The sequence below is a fragment of the Suillus fuscotomentosus genome (genome assembly GCF_016647785.1).
Source record: "Suillus fuscotomentosus strain FC203 chromosome Unknown F5891scaffold_57, whole genome shotgun sequence".
NCBI lineage: Eukaryota > Fungi > Basidiomycota > Agaricomycetes > Boletales > Suillaceae > Suillus > Suillus fuscotomentosus.
In genome coordinates this window covers 355,251-369,127 of record NW_024539569.1, presented here as the reverse complement: position 1 = coordinate 369,127, position 13,877 = coordinate 355,251, and the positions used below count along the sequence as shown (strand labels likewise).

The following is a 13,877-nucleotide window of genomic DNA, read 5'->3' as shown; positions in this document are numbered from 1 at the left end:
TCAAAGCCAAAGAGTCCAAAAGTCTGGACCAGCTTAGGTCCGATATTCATATTCTGGACCTGAAGAAGCACCGCGCACAGACAGAAGTGGATATGCTGTCTGAAGCCCTATCACGCATTGCTGAGTCCGAGGGCACCGAGTCTGATGGTGAGCGTGCAGCCCTTGCTTCTGTTCTCATACTAAGATTTCTGCAGGTTCTTCTGGGAGTGCTGTGACGTATGGACATAACAATGATTGGTCTGATGATTGGTTTTCGTCTTCATATGCCTCTTCCAATGTCTCTTTACTGATGTAATCTTCTCGATTGTAGTTGTGTTATCGGTTTGTAGCCCTGACTCCTCCCTGATCGTAGTTTGGGACATTTCTTTAACATTGTATCGATATTTTTCTATTTAAGCTAGTTGTACGTCAGATTGGATCTATGTCAATTGTGCTACTTCTCTATGTCTCTGATAGTCAATTACCATTCGCTCGGCAGTACCCATCATGAAATAGTATCGAAACTTTCAGCCTTCATATCAAGATTGAGGTGATCTAGTACTATGTGATCGGTCGCCCTGCACGCCAGCTTATTTCCAAGGTAATTTGCACATCACTGCGGTCTCAACCAGTTGCGTTCGATACTAGGTGCTACCACTTAAATCTCAATCACCAAGTGCAATTTATTGTCATACTGTATTTTAATTGTCGTAAAATTGTCATTACATATGAAAATTATATCCTCGTTGATTTCTGATGGCGCCTGGCCATCGCATTATAAGACATTGTCAATTCATCGTCACAATTGCGGTTTTCGCAGGCATATAGCTAACCTGAACAAAGTGTTGCGACATGCTATAAATTTGATGATCTACAGCCAGCTGATTGCAGTCTATGGAGGTTACTAGTCACATTGATATCTACTTATAAGATATATATCAAAATGAGATATACATAGCATAGTCATGTATTCTTTCATACATATGTTGCATACTTATAAGATGTGTGTCAAAATGAAATCTTCCTAGCAAAGTCATATATTCCCTCGTATATATGTTGCACAAAGATAATGACTTGCAATTCTAGATCTAGATGCATCATAATGAGTCCAATTTGTCAGCTCTGCCTGGTCACTTGTCACATTGATATCTACTTATAAAATGCATAACAAAATGAGATATACCTAGCATAGTCATGCAGTCTTTCATACATATGTTGCATACTTATAAGATGTGTGTCAAAATGAAATCTTCCTAGCAAAGTCATATATTCCCTCGTATATATGTTGCACAAAGATAATGACTTGCAATTCTAGATCTAGATGCATCATAATGAGTCCAATTTGTCAGCTCTGCCTGGTCACTTGTCACATTGATATCTACTTATAAAATGCATAACAAAATGAGATTTACCTAGCATAATCATGCAGTCTTTCATACATATGTTGCATACTTATAAGAGGTGTGTCAAAATGAAATCTTCCTAGCAAAGTCATATATTCCCTCGTATATATGTTGCACAAAGATAATGACTTGCAATTCTAGATCTAGATGCATCATAATGAGTCCAATTTGTCAGCTCTGCCTGGTCACTTGTCACATTGATATCTACTTATAAAATGCATAACAAAATGAGATATACCTAGCATAGTCATGCAGTCTTTCATACATATGTTGCATACTTATAAGATGTGTGTCAAAATGAAATCTTCCTAGCAAAGTCATATATTCCCTCGTATATATGTTGCACAAAGATAATGACTTGCAATTCTAGATCTAGATGCATCATAATGAGTCCAATTTGTCAGCTCTGCCTGGTCACTTGTCACATTGATATCTACTTATAAAATGCATAACAAAATGAGATTTACCTAGCATAATCATGCAGTCTTTCATACATATGTTGCATACTTATAAGAGGTGTGTCAAAATGAAATCTTCCTAGCAAAGTCATATATTCTCTCGTATATATGTTGCACAAAGATAATGACTTGCAATTCTAGATCTAGATGCATCATAATGAGTCCAATTTGTCAGCTCTGCCTGGTCACTTGTCACATTGATATCTACTTATAAAATGCATAACAAAATGAGATTTACCTAGCATAGTCATGCAGTCTTTCATACATATGTTGCATACTTATAAGAGGTGTGTCAAAATGAAATCTTCCTAGCAAAGTCATATATTCTCTCGTATATATGTTGCACAAGGATAATAATGTGCAATTCTAAATCTAGATGCATCATAATGAGTTCTATTTGTCAGCACTACCCGGTCATATCAACTTAGGGTTGATTTACTGATGTACATTGCGACGTTCAAAACCCTGTCATCCACTGCTAGTCTCAAGCAGGATGTCGCCCTCATTCACTTCTTTGAACGAGGGTTGAAACCAGGACTTCGGACCGCCATCTACGGGAAGGAGGTCGTCCCCACCACCATTGATAAATGGTACACTGCCGCGATACAGTTGGAAGCCAACTACAAGCGATCAAGAGCAGTTGTGTCCAACAACAGATCGGTACACCCTTCCGGACACCGGCACGTCCCCAAACCTCAGGTCCGCCAACGCGATCCTGATGCTATGGACGTCGATCGTTCCCTCATGCCTGAGGAGCGACAGAAATGCTTCGATAAAGGCCTTTGCTTCAAATGCAAGGAGAAGGGCCATCGAGCAAACGACTCCCGGTTCCACCCGAAGGTGCGCCGAGGAGACAAGAACGATGAAGAAGACAAAGGCAAGAAGCCAAGCAAGTCTGGCGTCTGCCAGCTTGACGAGTCTTCTGACGAGGAAGACATGGAAGTCAACCTTGTCAAAAGAAAGGATTTTTAAAGAGAGGGCTTGTCGAACGGTCAATTCCCTCTATCTGCGCATTGTATACTAAAGCTGTTGGTAAATCCAACGAGTTTCGTGTCCCGGTGACACTTTTCTCTTCTTGCAGTGCCAAAACCGTTCAGTCGACCACCATCATCGACTCAGGGGCAGGTGGGACCTTCATTAGCTATGACTTCGTCAAGCGAAATGGGATCCGGACCCACCTACTCAAGAAACCCTTCCGGATCACCACAGTAGACGGAAGCCAGTCCTCGGCAGGACAGGTAACCCAATACTGCATGCTATTCATTCGTCTCGATCGGAGACTTATGTATGGAAAGTTCAACGTAACGAAACTTTCCAAGCATGATGATCTACTTTTTGGAAAACCTTGGCTTAGTGCCATGATGCCCAATATCGACTGGAAGGCCAACACGATCTCCCTGCCTGCGACCAATAGGTCAAAGGAGGTGGAGAGGGAACTCAACGCCTCCTGGCGAGAAAGCAAGGCCAAGCCATATCTCTTTCGTGGAGAAAAGGCTGTCCTAGAAGAACTCGACGACAAGGACTTTTCACCCCTCAAACGACTCCCCAAAGGCACTCAACACTGCCTCGAAGAAATCAAGAAACGCAAGAAGCGTAACAAGAAGAAGATGGCGCCAATCATTATGCCCTTCGAAGACACCGACTTCAACACCATGGACGATGTCTGGGTCGGACAGACCCATCTCGCAGATAAAGTTGAGGAGATCTCCACTTATCCTCTCACTGACAATGAAGTTCTAGTGGAATATGCTCCGGACGGAACATCCGTCCGGATCATCGAGAACATCTCCTTCGACACCCCGCTCACCAAGGACGGGACTTCGAAGAACGAAATCCGGAAGGCTCTCCACAAATGAGCAAAACCTCTCCGGAACCTCTGGATCCTTGCCTCTCAGCAGGACTACACGAAGACCTCCAACAAAGCTCAAGAATTTGCTATGGAGGACGCACAGGAGAAGAAGAAGAAATCATTTGAGGAACTGGTACCTTCCTAAGTGTTGGAGAAACTCCGCAAAGAATCTCTCTTCCTCAAACCCGAGAAATGTACTTTCGACTCTCAAGAAGTCGAGTACCTCAGTATGATCATTCGACCCGGACAGGTCGCTATGGACACTGCCAAGCTGAAAGGCATCAGCGAATGGCAAAAACCCTCTTCGGTCAAGGACGTGCGGTCCTTCCTCGGATTCTGCAACTTCTACCGTCATTTCATTCCCCACTACTCCGACATCGCACGCCCTCTCCTAGACCTAACCAAGAAGGAAATCCCCTTCTCTTGGTCCGACTCCACCGAAGCTTCATTCCAGCATCTGAAGAAGCTTTTCACCACCGAACTGGTTCTACGGAACCCCGACTCCTCGTGACAATTTGCACTTGCAACTGACGCCTCACTCTTCACGACCGGAGCAGTCCTACTCCAGACAGATAGCAATGGGGATTACCACCCCTGCGGCTATCTCTCCCAGTCCCTCAATGCGGCCGAACGGAACTACGAGATCTACGACCGGGAACTCCTTGCCATCATCCGAGCCCTTCAGGCTTGGAGGCACTTCCTCGAAGGAAACCCTCACCCGGTCATTGTCTTCACGGATCACAAGAACCTGATCTATTTCCGCTCCGCACAACGACTCACCCGACGACAGGCCAGGTGGCACCTCACGCTCACCAACTTTGATCTGGAACTTCACCACGTTCCCGGAACAAAGCTCGCTGCACCGGATGCCTTATCCCGACGTCCGGACCACGCTATAGCTGGTCAGGATAACGAGGATCGTATCCTCCTCCCCGACACCCTGTTCACCTGTCTAATTGACGCTGAACTCGCAGACGAGTTCCAATGACTCTCTGACGACCCCTCCGACCAGACTGTGAAAACAGCCTTGGACGCTCTCTCCGGGGTGTGCGCACCCCCCATGAAGTCTGCACTTTCTGATTGGAGGTTCACCAATGGTGTTCTCTTCTATAAGGATCGTGCCTACATTCCCCCTGACCTCCGGCATCGCGTGTTGTCTCTACATCACGATCACCCAACCGCCGTGCACCCCGGGCGTTCTGGTACCGAATGGAACGTCAAGAAATCCTACTGGTGGCCCGGAATGGGCTCCTTCATTAGGAAATATGTTGATGGCTGCGCCATGTGCCAGCAGATGAAGGTTAACACCCACCCCACGACACCTCCCCTCACCCCGATACCCTCCTCGGCCCTTCGCTCAGGTTTCAGTTGATTTAATCACTGACCTCCCCGAGAGCGCCGGCTACGATTCTGTCATGGTCGTGGTAGACCATGGGCTTATGAAGGGGGTAATTCTCTGCCCTTGCAGAAAAACCATCACAGCGGAAGGAGTAACTGAACTTTTCTTCAAGAAAGTGTTCATGCGCTTCGGACTCTATGACAAGATCATCTCGGACCGAGGCCCCCAATTCGCCTCGAAGCTAGCAAAAGAGTTAGGACGACTCCTCGACTACCAAGTCGCACTCTCCACTGCCTACCACCCTCAGACAGATGGCCAGACCGAATGGCTCAACCAAGAGCTCGAAACCTACCTTCGGATCTACTGCCGGACGACCCCCTCCGAATGGGCAAAGCACTTGCCTATGGCCGAATTCGTTCATAACTCCTGACGACACTCTGCCAGAAATGCCTCTCCCTTCTATCTCATGATGGGCTACGAACCACGAGGCATCCCCCATCTATTCCCTGACTCTACCCTACCAACCGCCGAAGACCGAGTCAAATCACTCGCCAAAATCCGCGAAGAAGCCCTTGCATGCCACAGCCTCGCGCAGCAACGCATGGCTGATCGTTCCTATGGCCAGCGTTACAAGCCATGGAACGTTGGTGATAAGGTATGGCTATCCGCCATGAACCTAATCACCGGATTCCCTTCTAGGAAACTCGCCCCGAAACGATATGGACCCTTCCCAATCCAGAAGGTCCTCTCCCCCATCACGTTCCAGCTAAAGCTGCCTGCCAGCTGGCGTATCCACCCCACGTTCCATGCCTCGGAACTTTCCTCCTATCAGGAGACAGACGTGCATGGACCGAATTTCACCGAACCTCCTCCTGATCTTATCGATGGAGAGGAACACTACGAAGTGGAAGCTATCCTCCAACACAAGGGTACCGGATCGCGTCGCCGGTACCTCGTGTCTTGGGTTGGCTATCCTGCCTCCGAACGAACGTGGCTCCCCGAAACAGAATTGAAGTCCGCAGCGGAGCTCCTGAAGGTGTATAAGAAGCGACTCAAGATCGCTTCAATTGCCATCTCATGTTGATCAACAAACGCCACTGCAACTTCTCCTACCGCCCTCACTACACTAGGGCTGACCCCACCGACGAACCCATCCACACCGACACCAAAACCTTCCATCGCCAACGAATCTGCAATCGCCACCGCCCCACAAAATCCAAACCCATTGACAAACAGCGACCCATTACCCAATACCCCACCTACGCCACTACCCAAGGAAAGACGCTTCACTATGTCGGTCTCAGCGTCGTCTGTTTCCTCGCACCGATCCGCTACCTCTCATGCGTCTGCCTCCGACCGCAACCTGACGAGCCAGCCAACGCCTGGCCATGATGGGCCCTCCCCCCCGGGATATACCGTCTTCCGACAACCATCCCTTCGCTCAGTTGTCCAAGATAGGCAACGGGCCTACTGGGAAGCAGTCATCTGCGACCCCCAGTATGCACTTCGACTCGACAACTATCTCAACCGCACCAACGACGACATAACCATGAACCTCGTCCAGACCTTCAGGGCCACCGACGCCCTCACCGGCGATATCGCCAGGATCGACCTGGCTAGGGAGACTTCCCTATCCACCGTCTCGACCAGATATAACCAAGGCAAGATCAAGCAAGCCTTGCTAAATTTGTTTGAGCTCAGGAACTTCCATGCCGCTGTCATGGCCGTCGAGGAGGAGCGGGCATTTAATCCCCCTCCCGACCCGCTTGCAGTCGTCGAGCGTGCTGTCTATGACAGAGCTCCGACCCCCTTCCTTCCCCAACTACCCCGCTCTGAATCACCAGAGCACATCCCCAACGTCACCCAGTTGACCAATCCCGAGATCGACCGTCTCTACAACGAATACGAACGCGAGCTCTATGCTCCACGTAACCCCTCCCCCATCCTTGATGTCGACACCATCTCTATCGTCATCCCAGAGTTGGATGAGTGTCCTCCCGAACCACCTGTTATCAACCCCGACGATTGGGTACCTACTGAAGTAGTCCCACACCTCTCCATTGGTTCTCCGGAACCTCTTCCCACTCCACAACGCCGAAATCACCGTGCTCGTGCACGATCCATCCTGTCCCTAGGACTACCCCTCTCCCATGCGCATCGCCCGCGCACCCAGAACTTCACTAGGCACTATCCTCGCGAGGAAGCCCAGGAAGACGCCATCAACGACGCGCGTCATGATGCCACCGAGACCACCCAGGTCTACCGCAGCAACGTTGTCTGCCGCCAGTGCCATGTCTTTGGACACAAACAGAAACACTGCGCGCAATACTTCTGCCGCATTTGTGGGCAATTTGCCCCAAAACATCTCACTCCTTTCTGCCCTCGACTCGACGGCAGAAAGATCCTTCGCCGTGGAACCTCTTCTGACCGGTTCTACAGGGACATGCAGCAGCTCGAAGCTGCGTATGACCAGGACGCTGCTCGCCTTGAGCAAGAACGCGAAGAGAACACAATTGAAGCCACCTCCTGGCTCGAAGACCTCGACTTCGACCCCGCGTGGTATAACAACCAGGACGACTATGTCCCCCTGGACGATGATTAAAGAGTTCGTGGAACTCTACCTTGAAACGGGGGTAATGTTACAAGTAACATCGGCTACATGGCCCCCCTATCATTTTTCCTTCGTCCTCGCCCTCGTATGCCTCCGGCTCGTACTTCTCTACCGACTATCCATTGACCGGATCCTCGGGACCGTTCCTGTCCCTCGTCCCCCTCCTATCGCACCAATGTGCGCACGTGCCTTCGGGCTATGACTCGTTCTGACTCGTGCCACCAATGTGGCTTTCCTTATCTTGTCTTATCTTTCCTTTGACTCGTGCATGCTGCACATTGTATCATTTACTGTTGGCTCGTTCCAACATTTCTCGGTCTCATTCCGCATTCGACCTTACATCACTAATCAGGCTCTGCTACCAGCGTACCTATACCCTTTCCGTTTCCCCTTTGCCCTTACCTACAGTACGGTAGCCTTGCCCTTAACCCTTTCCACTTAGTATAAGTAGTCGGTCACTCTGTACTAGATTCCCTAACTTGAATCTACTCAATCTTCCCTCGAACATACTTCCCTCTGAAGCCCCCTCAGCTTCAGTCTCTAGTATCTTTTTATTAGGTGCTCATTGCACCTAAGTCTACCTCAATCGACTACTCATCGTTCGGACAAGACTGTCCTTACTTTGAGAACGTCAGTGACTTTGAAGACATCCGTCTTAGAAGTCACGTGACACGTGCGTCTCTGATATCTGCCGACTCGACGTCGCCAGTCTCAGTCGCTACACCGGACCCTTCCGGTTACGTCACGAACATTAGCGGACGACGCCCCTCTTAGGGCTCCGCATAACAGATCTATTTGAGTGCGTAACAAGGACATCACTTCATGGCTGCACAGGAACCACGAGGACCTTGCAGTGAAGGTAACTATCAGTCACTGTGGGTTTTGGTCTATCTGATTTTGCATGGGATTTTTTACCGCGGCTCAAGGACCATATTCTTACTTGTTTTCTTGGTAATGATGATTCTGAGGAACGCACATTTACTGTTGTGCAGCGGAACTCACTCATCATCCTCGACAATAAGATCTATAAACACAAAGTACTCTGTGTCAACTACACAACATATGACCTTCGAAGAGCTCAAGATTCACTCAATCCATGTACACATGCAGACATCATGCTCTTAGGCAATGAGGAAAGTGAACCTGGTGAACTCGCTCCTCACCCATATTGGTATGCACGCATTATCAGCATTTTTCACGTATATGCCAGGTATCTTGGTCCAGATTCTGATGACCGGGCTTCACGATGTGTCGATTTCCTATGGGTGCGCTGGTTCTGTCGAGACTCTAATCATAAATCAGGCTGGGCTGCACAGTCGGCTGCACCAGATTGGGTTTTATGATGCCAACGAGGTTGGAGCAGATGCTTTTGGATTTGTCAACCCTGCACAAGTGATTCGCGGTGTCCATGTGATCCCAGGATTCGCACATGGGTCCACCGCAAACCTTCTTCCTCCATCAATCGCTCGACAGGCTTGTGAAGGTGACACAGATTATAGCTGGTACTACGTCAACCAGTCGGTGGTTTTTTTTACTTGCAAAACAAATGGCTGACTTACTTTGTTTTTTAGATTTGTAGACCTGCGACATGTTCATGCGGTTCCGTAGTGGTGGTGTCGGACATAAGACCACACGAGAGGCGACAGAAAGCTTCTACAAGGACTGAGATGCACTTGACTCAGTGCCGTTTACAAAAGAAAGCGAGCGCACCGGTATGTTTTACATACCAGGTTCGCTGATGAATGAGGACATCGACTCAGAGTCCGGCAATGATCGTGGAGACACACCGGCAGATGCAGACATGTGCAGCATCAGCAGTTCCAGTGAGGAGCATATGGATTGTACAGGAAGCCGGTCTGAGTCGGAAGATGAGCTTGAAGAAGCAGAGAACTTACAGAGTGCTACTTACAAGTTCGACACAGATTTGATTGATGGAGACGAGGAATCGGATGAGGAGGCTGATGATGACAAGGATGGTTCAGTGTTGGATGACGAGCGCAGTGAGTTTGGTTATGGTAACCTAGAGGAGCAGTTGTTATCAGATGACAGCTCAGAGGAGGAAGGCTCGCAGGATGAACTAGATGATGCCGTTCTTGGTGCTGAGGACGGAGAGGGTGCCGCAGATACCGAAGAGGATTATGGTGACTATGCTGAGTATTAGAATGCATTGGAAAGACTTGTCTTTCAGCCGTGTGAGGGAAGAAATATCATATTACATTACTATTGTATTGATAATTCTTGCATACATACATGTGCGAGTGACGTGGTTATAACATTACTTTGTGACATCTGGGAGCCTTACAATGCCTGGCACGACGCCTGTAAGGCCTGTAGCCATGTTTGGAACTCTACACAAGGCTTACGGCATTTGCTGAGGCCTTGTCAGCTTGCGCCACTTTTGCTGATGATGAGGCAAACCGTCGATAGACGGACTGGTAAAACTGGGTTTGAATTTGGATCAAGAGCGGATTCTCAGGATAACGTGACCTCTAGCCAATAAAAAAATTAGGTTTTTTCAACAAGTATTGTAGAATACAAAATAAACGATAACATTTTCACTATGTAAGATTGGTGCTTTCAGTGTGACCTTGTCTTGTATAGTAGTGCTGAGGTCCCACATCGAGAGGAATTGCAGCGTCACAGAATCAAGTGTCCCATGGAGAGCCTCCTTTACTGCGTCCATCTCGTTGCTGACAGTGAGGGAGATGTAAGCGACCGCAGTGAGGATGAAACCACTCTAGCATGTGGACTCGACCCCGTGAGTCCGCAAACAAATGGTCAAACATTTGCTCTAGCTTGCCCAGTACACGTTGTCCATCACCAGAGTTCTCTTTCTCCACTTTAGAAGGGTTGTATATCCAGTCACGGTTGTACATGAAGTCAGGTTGTGATGGGTCGAGAATTCGAAGGATAAAGTCCAGGATTGACATGCGGCCTTCTCTGAGGATCTTGACAACAGATTTGACATGTTCGTGAGGTGAGAGACGTGATGGAGTTGCCACGGCAGCCACAGGGAGACCTGTTGTAATGTCTATGAAGCCATTCAACAGATCAATTGAAGTTCTCATTGAGAACTGTCGAAGAGACCGGCATCCTTCGAGTAGTAGGTTGAATACGGAAAGCAGAATAAATATACAAGAAGTGATAGAACAAGTCTGATATGAATGTTAAAACATTAATGTGTCGAACAGCACGCACATCGATCAAACTTAGCAGTACTTGCAAAGGCCTTAGCAAAAGTTCACGTGGCTTTGATATTCCAGAAAATGTTTATACATCACGTTATCCTGAGAATCCGCTCTTGATCCAAATTCAAACCCAGTTGTACCAGTCCGTCTATTGACAGTTTGCCTCATAGATGGGCTGGTCACCAGTCTAGCACTAAGTAAGGTGCTGATTCGGAGCCTGCCAGAGAGTCAGGACCATGCGTCCAACTGAGCGAGATGTCTCCTTCCTCACCACTCTTTGCGCACTTGAATTAGCACCACTACACTTGTTTAGCTCATTGTCTATTAGCACATTTCGTACCAATCGTTCTTTACTCCCACCCGCTCACCTGTGTCACATCTAAATTAGAATTTTTCGCCTCTTAATATGACATTCCAGCACTTAAATCTTCAATTACCAGGCCCCTCCTCCATCCAAGGGCAAGCTCAAGCTTCGCCTACTCCTTCAGGTACATCAGTAAACCACAATTTTCTGGGCCAGGTGAAATTGACGCGGCCCTGCTGCGCCTGCCGCGGTCGTGACGCGCCTGTGACGCGGCATATGTGATGCAGCACTGTAAAAAATTCCTATGTACAGATCATGTTTACACAACTTCATATCGCATTCCAAACACTTTGAATCATCGTTATATCAACATCTACACTCTATGCCGCATCAAGGCCTACTACAGTGCCGCATCAACCATAGCACATACCACGTCAGTTGCCGCGTCAAACCTCCTCCATGCCGGTTCAGTGCCGCGTCACAGGCGCGTCATGCCGCGTCAAACCTCGTCACTGCTGCATCACCCGCGCGTCACGCCATGTCAAACTTCATTCATACCGCGTCAGACCTCACCACCTCCACATGCCGGGTCAAACCTCACCACCTCAACTGTCACACTGTCCGTATAACTTAGGTATATTTTACTTTACATCTGTCATAATAATTGATATTCTAACAGTGTTCCTTTTCATCCTGACAGAATTAGACATCATACACTGTAATTGTCCATAGGCAGTAATAAATTTATTTTATTAAGCATTCTTTCATTGTCTCCTCTGGGCTCGAGAAACAACCCTTATTATCGCGCTTTTGTGAATTGTATCATGGCCTTTGTGAGTTCTTTAAAATATGGAGTAAACTTGTTATAATCATCTTTTAGCAATTAATCAAACATATATTCAACTTTTTCTATCCGAACGAGACAGAGAATCAAAATGATCCAGATCGGCCGGGTCTGCTGCTGAGTTTTGGGGATCAGTCCTATGACACTGTTAGTCTCCCTGCTAGTGCACGCAACCGAGTATGCTGGCAGGTGGTCTGGTGGTGCGGTTCCAGATTCCCATCAAGTTTGGGATCACCTCCTGGTGATGTTGAGCAAGGAGATCTCGTGGATGAACTTTGGCAGGACCAAGCTAAGAGGCGTGAGATTTGCGTGAGTGACAGTGACTGGTTATACTCGCAGTCCTCTTGACACGAAGTATTGTGTAGCTCAGAGAATGGATCCACTCTTGGGATACCCCTCGCGAAGAAGACTTGATTCAAAACTTTATGTCAGCGGAAGTATCAAAAGACATTGGTTCTCGGAGAATGTTCCTGGTGCTTCCGGTCAAGTCAAAAAATGGCTTGGTGGCATGCCTTTGGTGCATGCTTTCACTCTTGTGGTTGCTCATTGAAAGGCCAGTGATTTTGAAAAACACATTGAAGCTCGAAACGAAGAATGGAACAATAGCATGCTGTTGAAGATGGCTTGGGCTGATCTCATGATAAACTATCCTACCAATAGCTTCATGGCTGATGTCAACCTCGAGTGTCTGACCGCACTATAAGCAAGGATGTTTGAGGATTCCGAAGAAGCAGGACCTGCAGGCAACCAGCAGTGGGGTTTGGATGCTGGCCAACATCACAGGCGATGGAATGTGTATCTCGGAATTCCTGATGAATGGGTTCTGCAAGAGATTATAGTGAGAGTGAACTTGAAGTGAGGAAGACATTACCTGCTCCGTTCGATAGATATCTAACTTATGTGATTGACAGTGCGGCCCCTTATTCAGTGATAACTCTGATGCTACATCTTTTGAGTCTGCAGACGAGCTATCCAAAGCTGTAGTTCCTTCTCTGCTGGCCGAAGAATGTCCGCCCGTTAAATGTCGATGTGCTCCACAGGCCCGAAGGGCCCAGAGAGGGAGGAAAAGAAAATAGTTCATTGGCTTATGTATACCTAGTTGTACATGGCTCTGAGGCAACTAAAACAACAAAAGAATGGTCGTGAACTCATCCAACTTGATCTGGAAGTTGAATGTAGAATATAGGAATGGCGTGTCAGTGGCCGCATCAAGGATCATTAGTGCCGCGTCACAACTGCGGCAGGCGCAGCAGGACTGTGTCAAAATAGCTACGCCCCAATTTTCTCACAAACTTTGGCTTAAGCAGCCAAGCATTGACAGACTTACACAGCTGCGACAACTCACACAGCACACACAGTCCTCTTGCAGACAATGGCACCAGATGGCCACAGATACTCACATAATCACCAGTGCATACAGCAATTTATTATTTGTAGTGTAAATTCGCATTCTTGGTAGGCAACAAGTTAACATTCATCAGTAAATTCACACATTTATTGGCACTACTTTTTTTGGAACATTGAAACTTATTTACGACTTATTTACATTTATTTACTTGGTGCATTATGTTGACAAGGCTGAAAAGAAGCGCGCAGTAAACAAGGACAAGAAAGCACTGCAAAAGTTGCGCAAAAGTAAGTCATATATTCCAAGCGAAAAAAGTATACATCAGGAAACTACAAATTTGGTTACAGAAACAACATGTCAATACAGAGCCATACAAGTCCATAGATGGTACATGGGTACAGTACTACAGGTTTCACAATAATGGGTTTCAAAGTGTTGGCTGCATGTTTCGGCTAGTAGCCGAAACATTCATGATGCAGCCAAACACGCAAACAAAGAAACTCCGATGGCATGCCGCACTGCCGCACTGCCATCATTGTCGTTGTCGTCGCCAC

The 13,877-nt window shown here is 47.5% G+C and overlaps 2 protein-coding genes across 2 annotated transcripts; one reads left to right on the top strand and one right to left on the bottom strand.

Annotated features, from left to right (window-relative positions):
- Window positions 1-9,987: 9,987 nt before the first annotated feature.
- Window positions 9,988-10,707, bottom strand: F5891DRAFT_1193331 (uncharacterized protein; the record flags this gene model as incomplete). Its single annotated transcript, XM_041367718.1, has 3 exons — window positions 9,988-10,128; window positions 10,185-10,376; window positions 10,447-10,707. The coding sequence occupies 3 exons, from the start codon at window positions 10,705-10,707 to the stop codon at window positions 9,988-9,990; spliced, it is 594 nt and encodes a 197-aa protein (XP_041221882.1).
- A 1,195-nt stretch (window positions 10,708-11,902) lies between these two features.
- Window positions 11,903-13,779, top strand: F5891DRAFT_1175311 (uncharacterized protein; the record flags this gene model as incomplete). Its single annotated transcript, XM_041365709.1, has 11 exons — window positions 11,903-11,964; window positions 12,012-12,122; window positions 12,165-12,284; window positions 12,341-12,492; window positions 12,684-12,813; window positions 12,887-12,983; window positions 13,016-13,064; window positions 13,162-13,234; window positions 13,413-13,430; window positions 13,553-13,610; window positions 13,733-13,779. Exons 1-11 carry the CDS (start codon window positions 11,956-11,958, stop codon window positions 13,777-13,779), a joined length of 864 nt encoding a protein of 287 aa, XP_041221881.1. The 5' UTR covers window positions 11,903-11,955.
- Window positions 13,780-13,877: the final 98 nt, after the last annotated feature.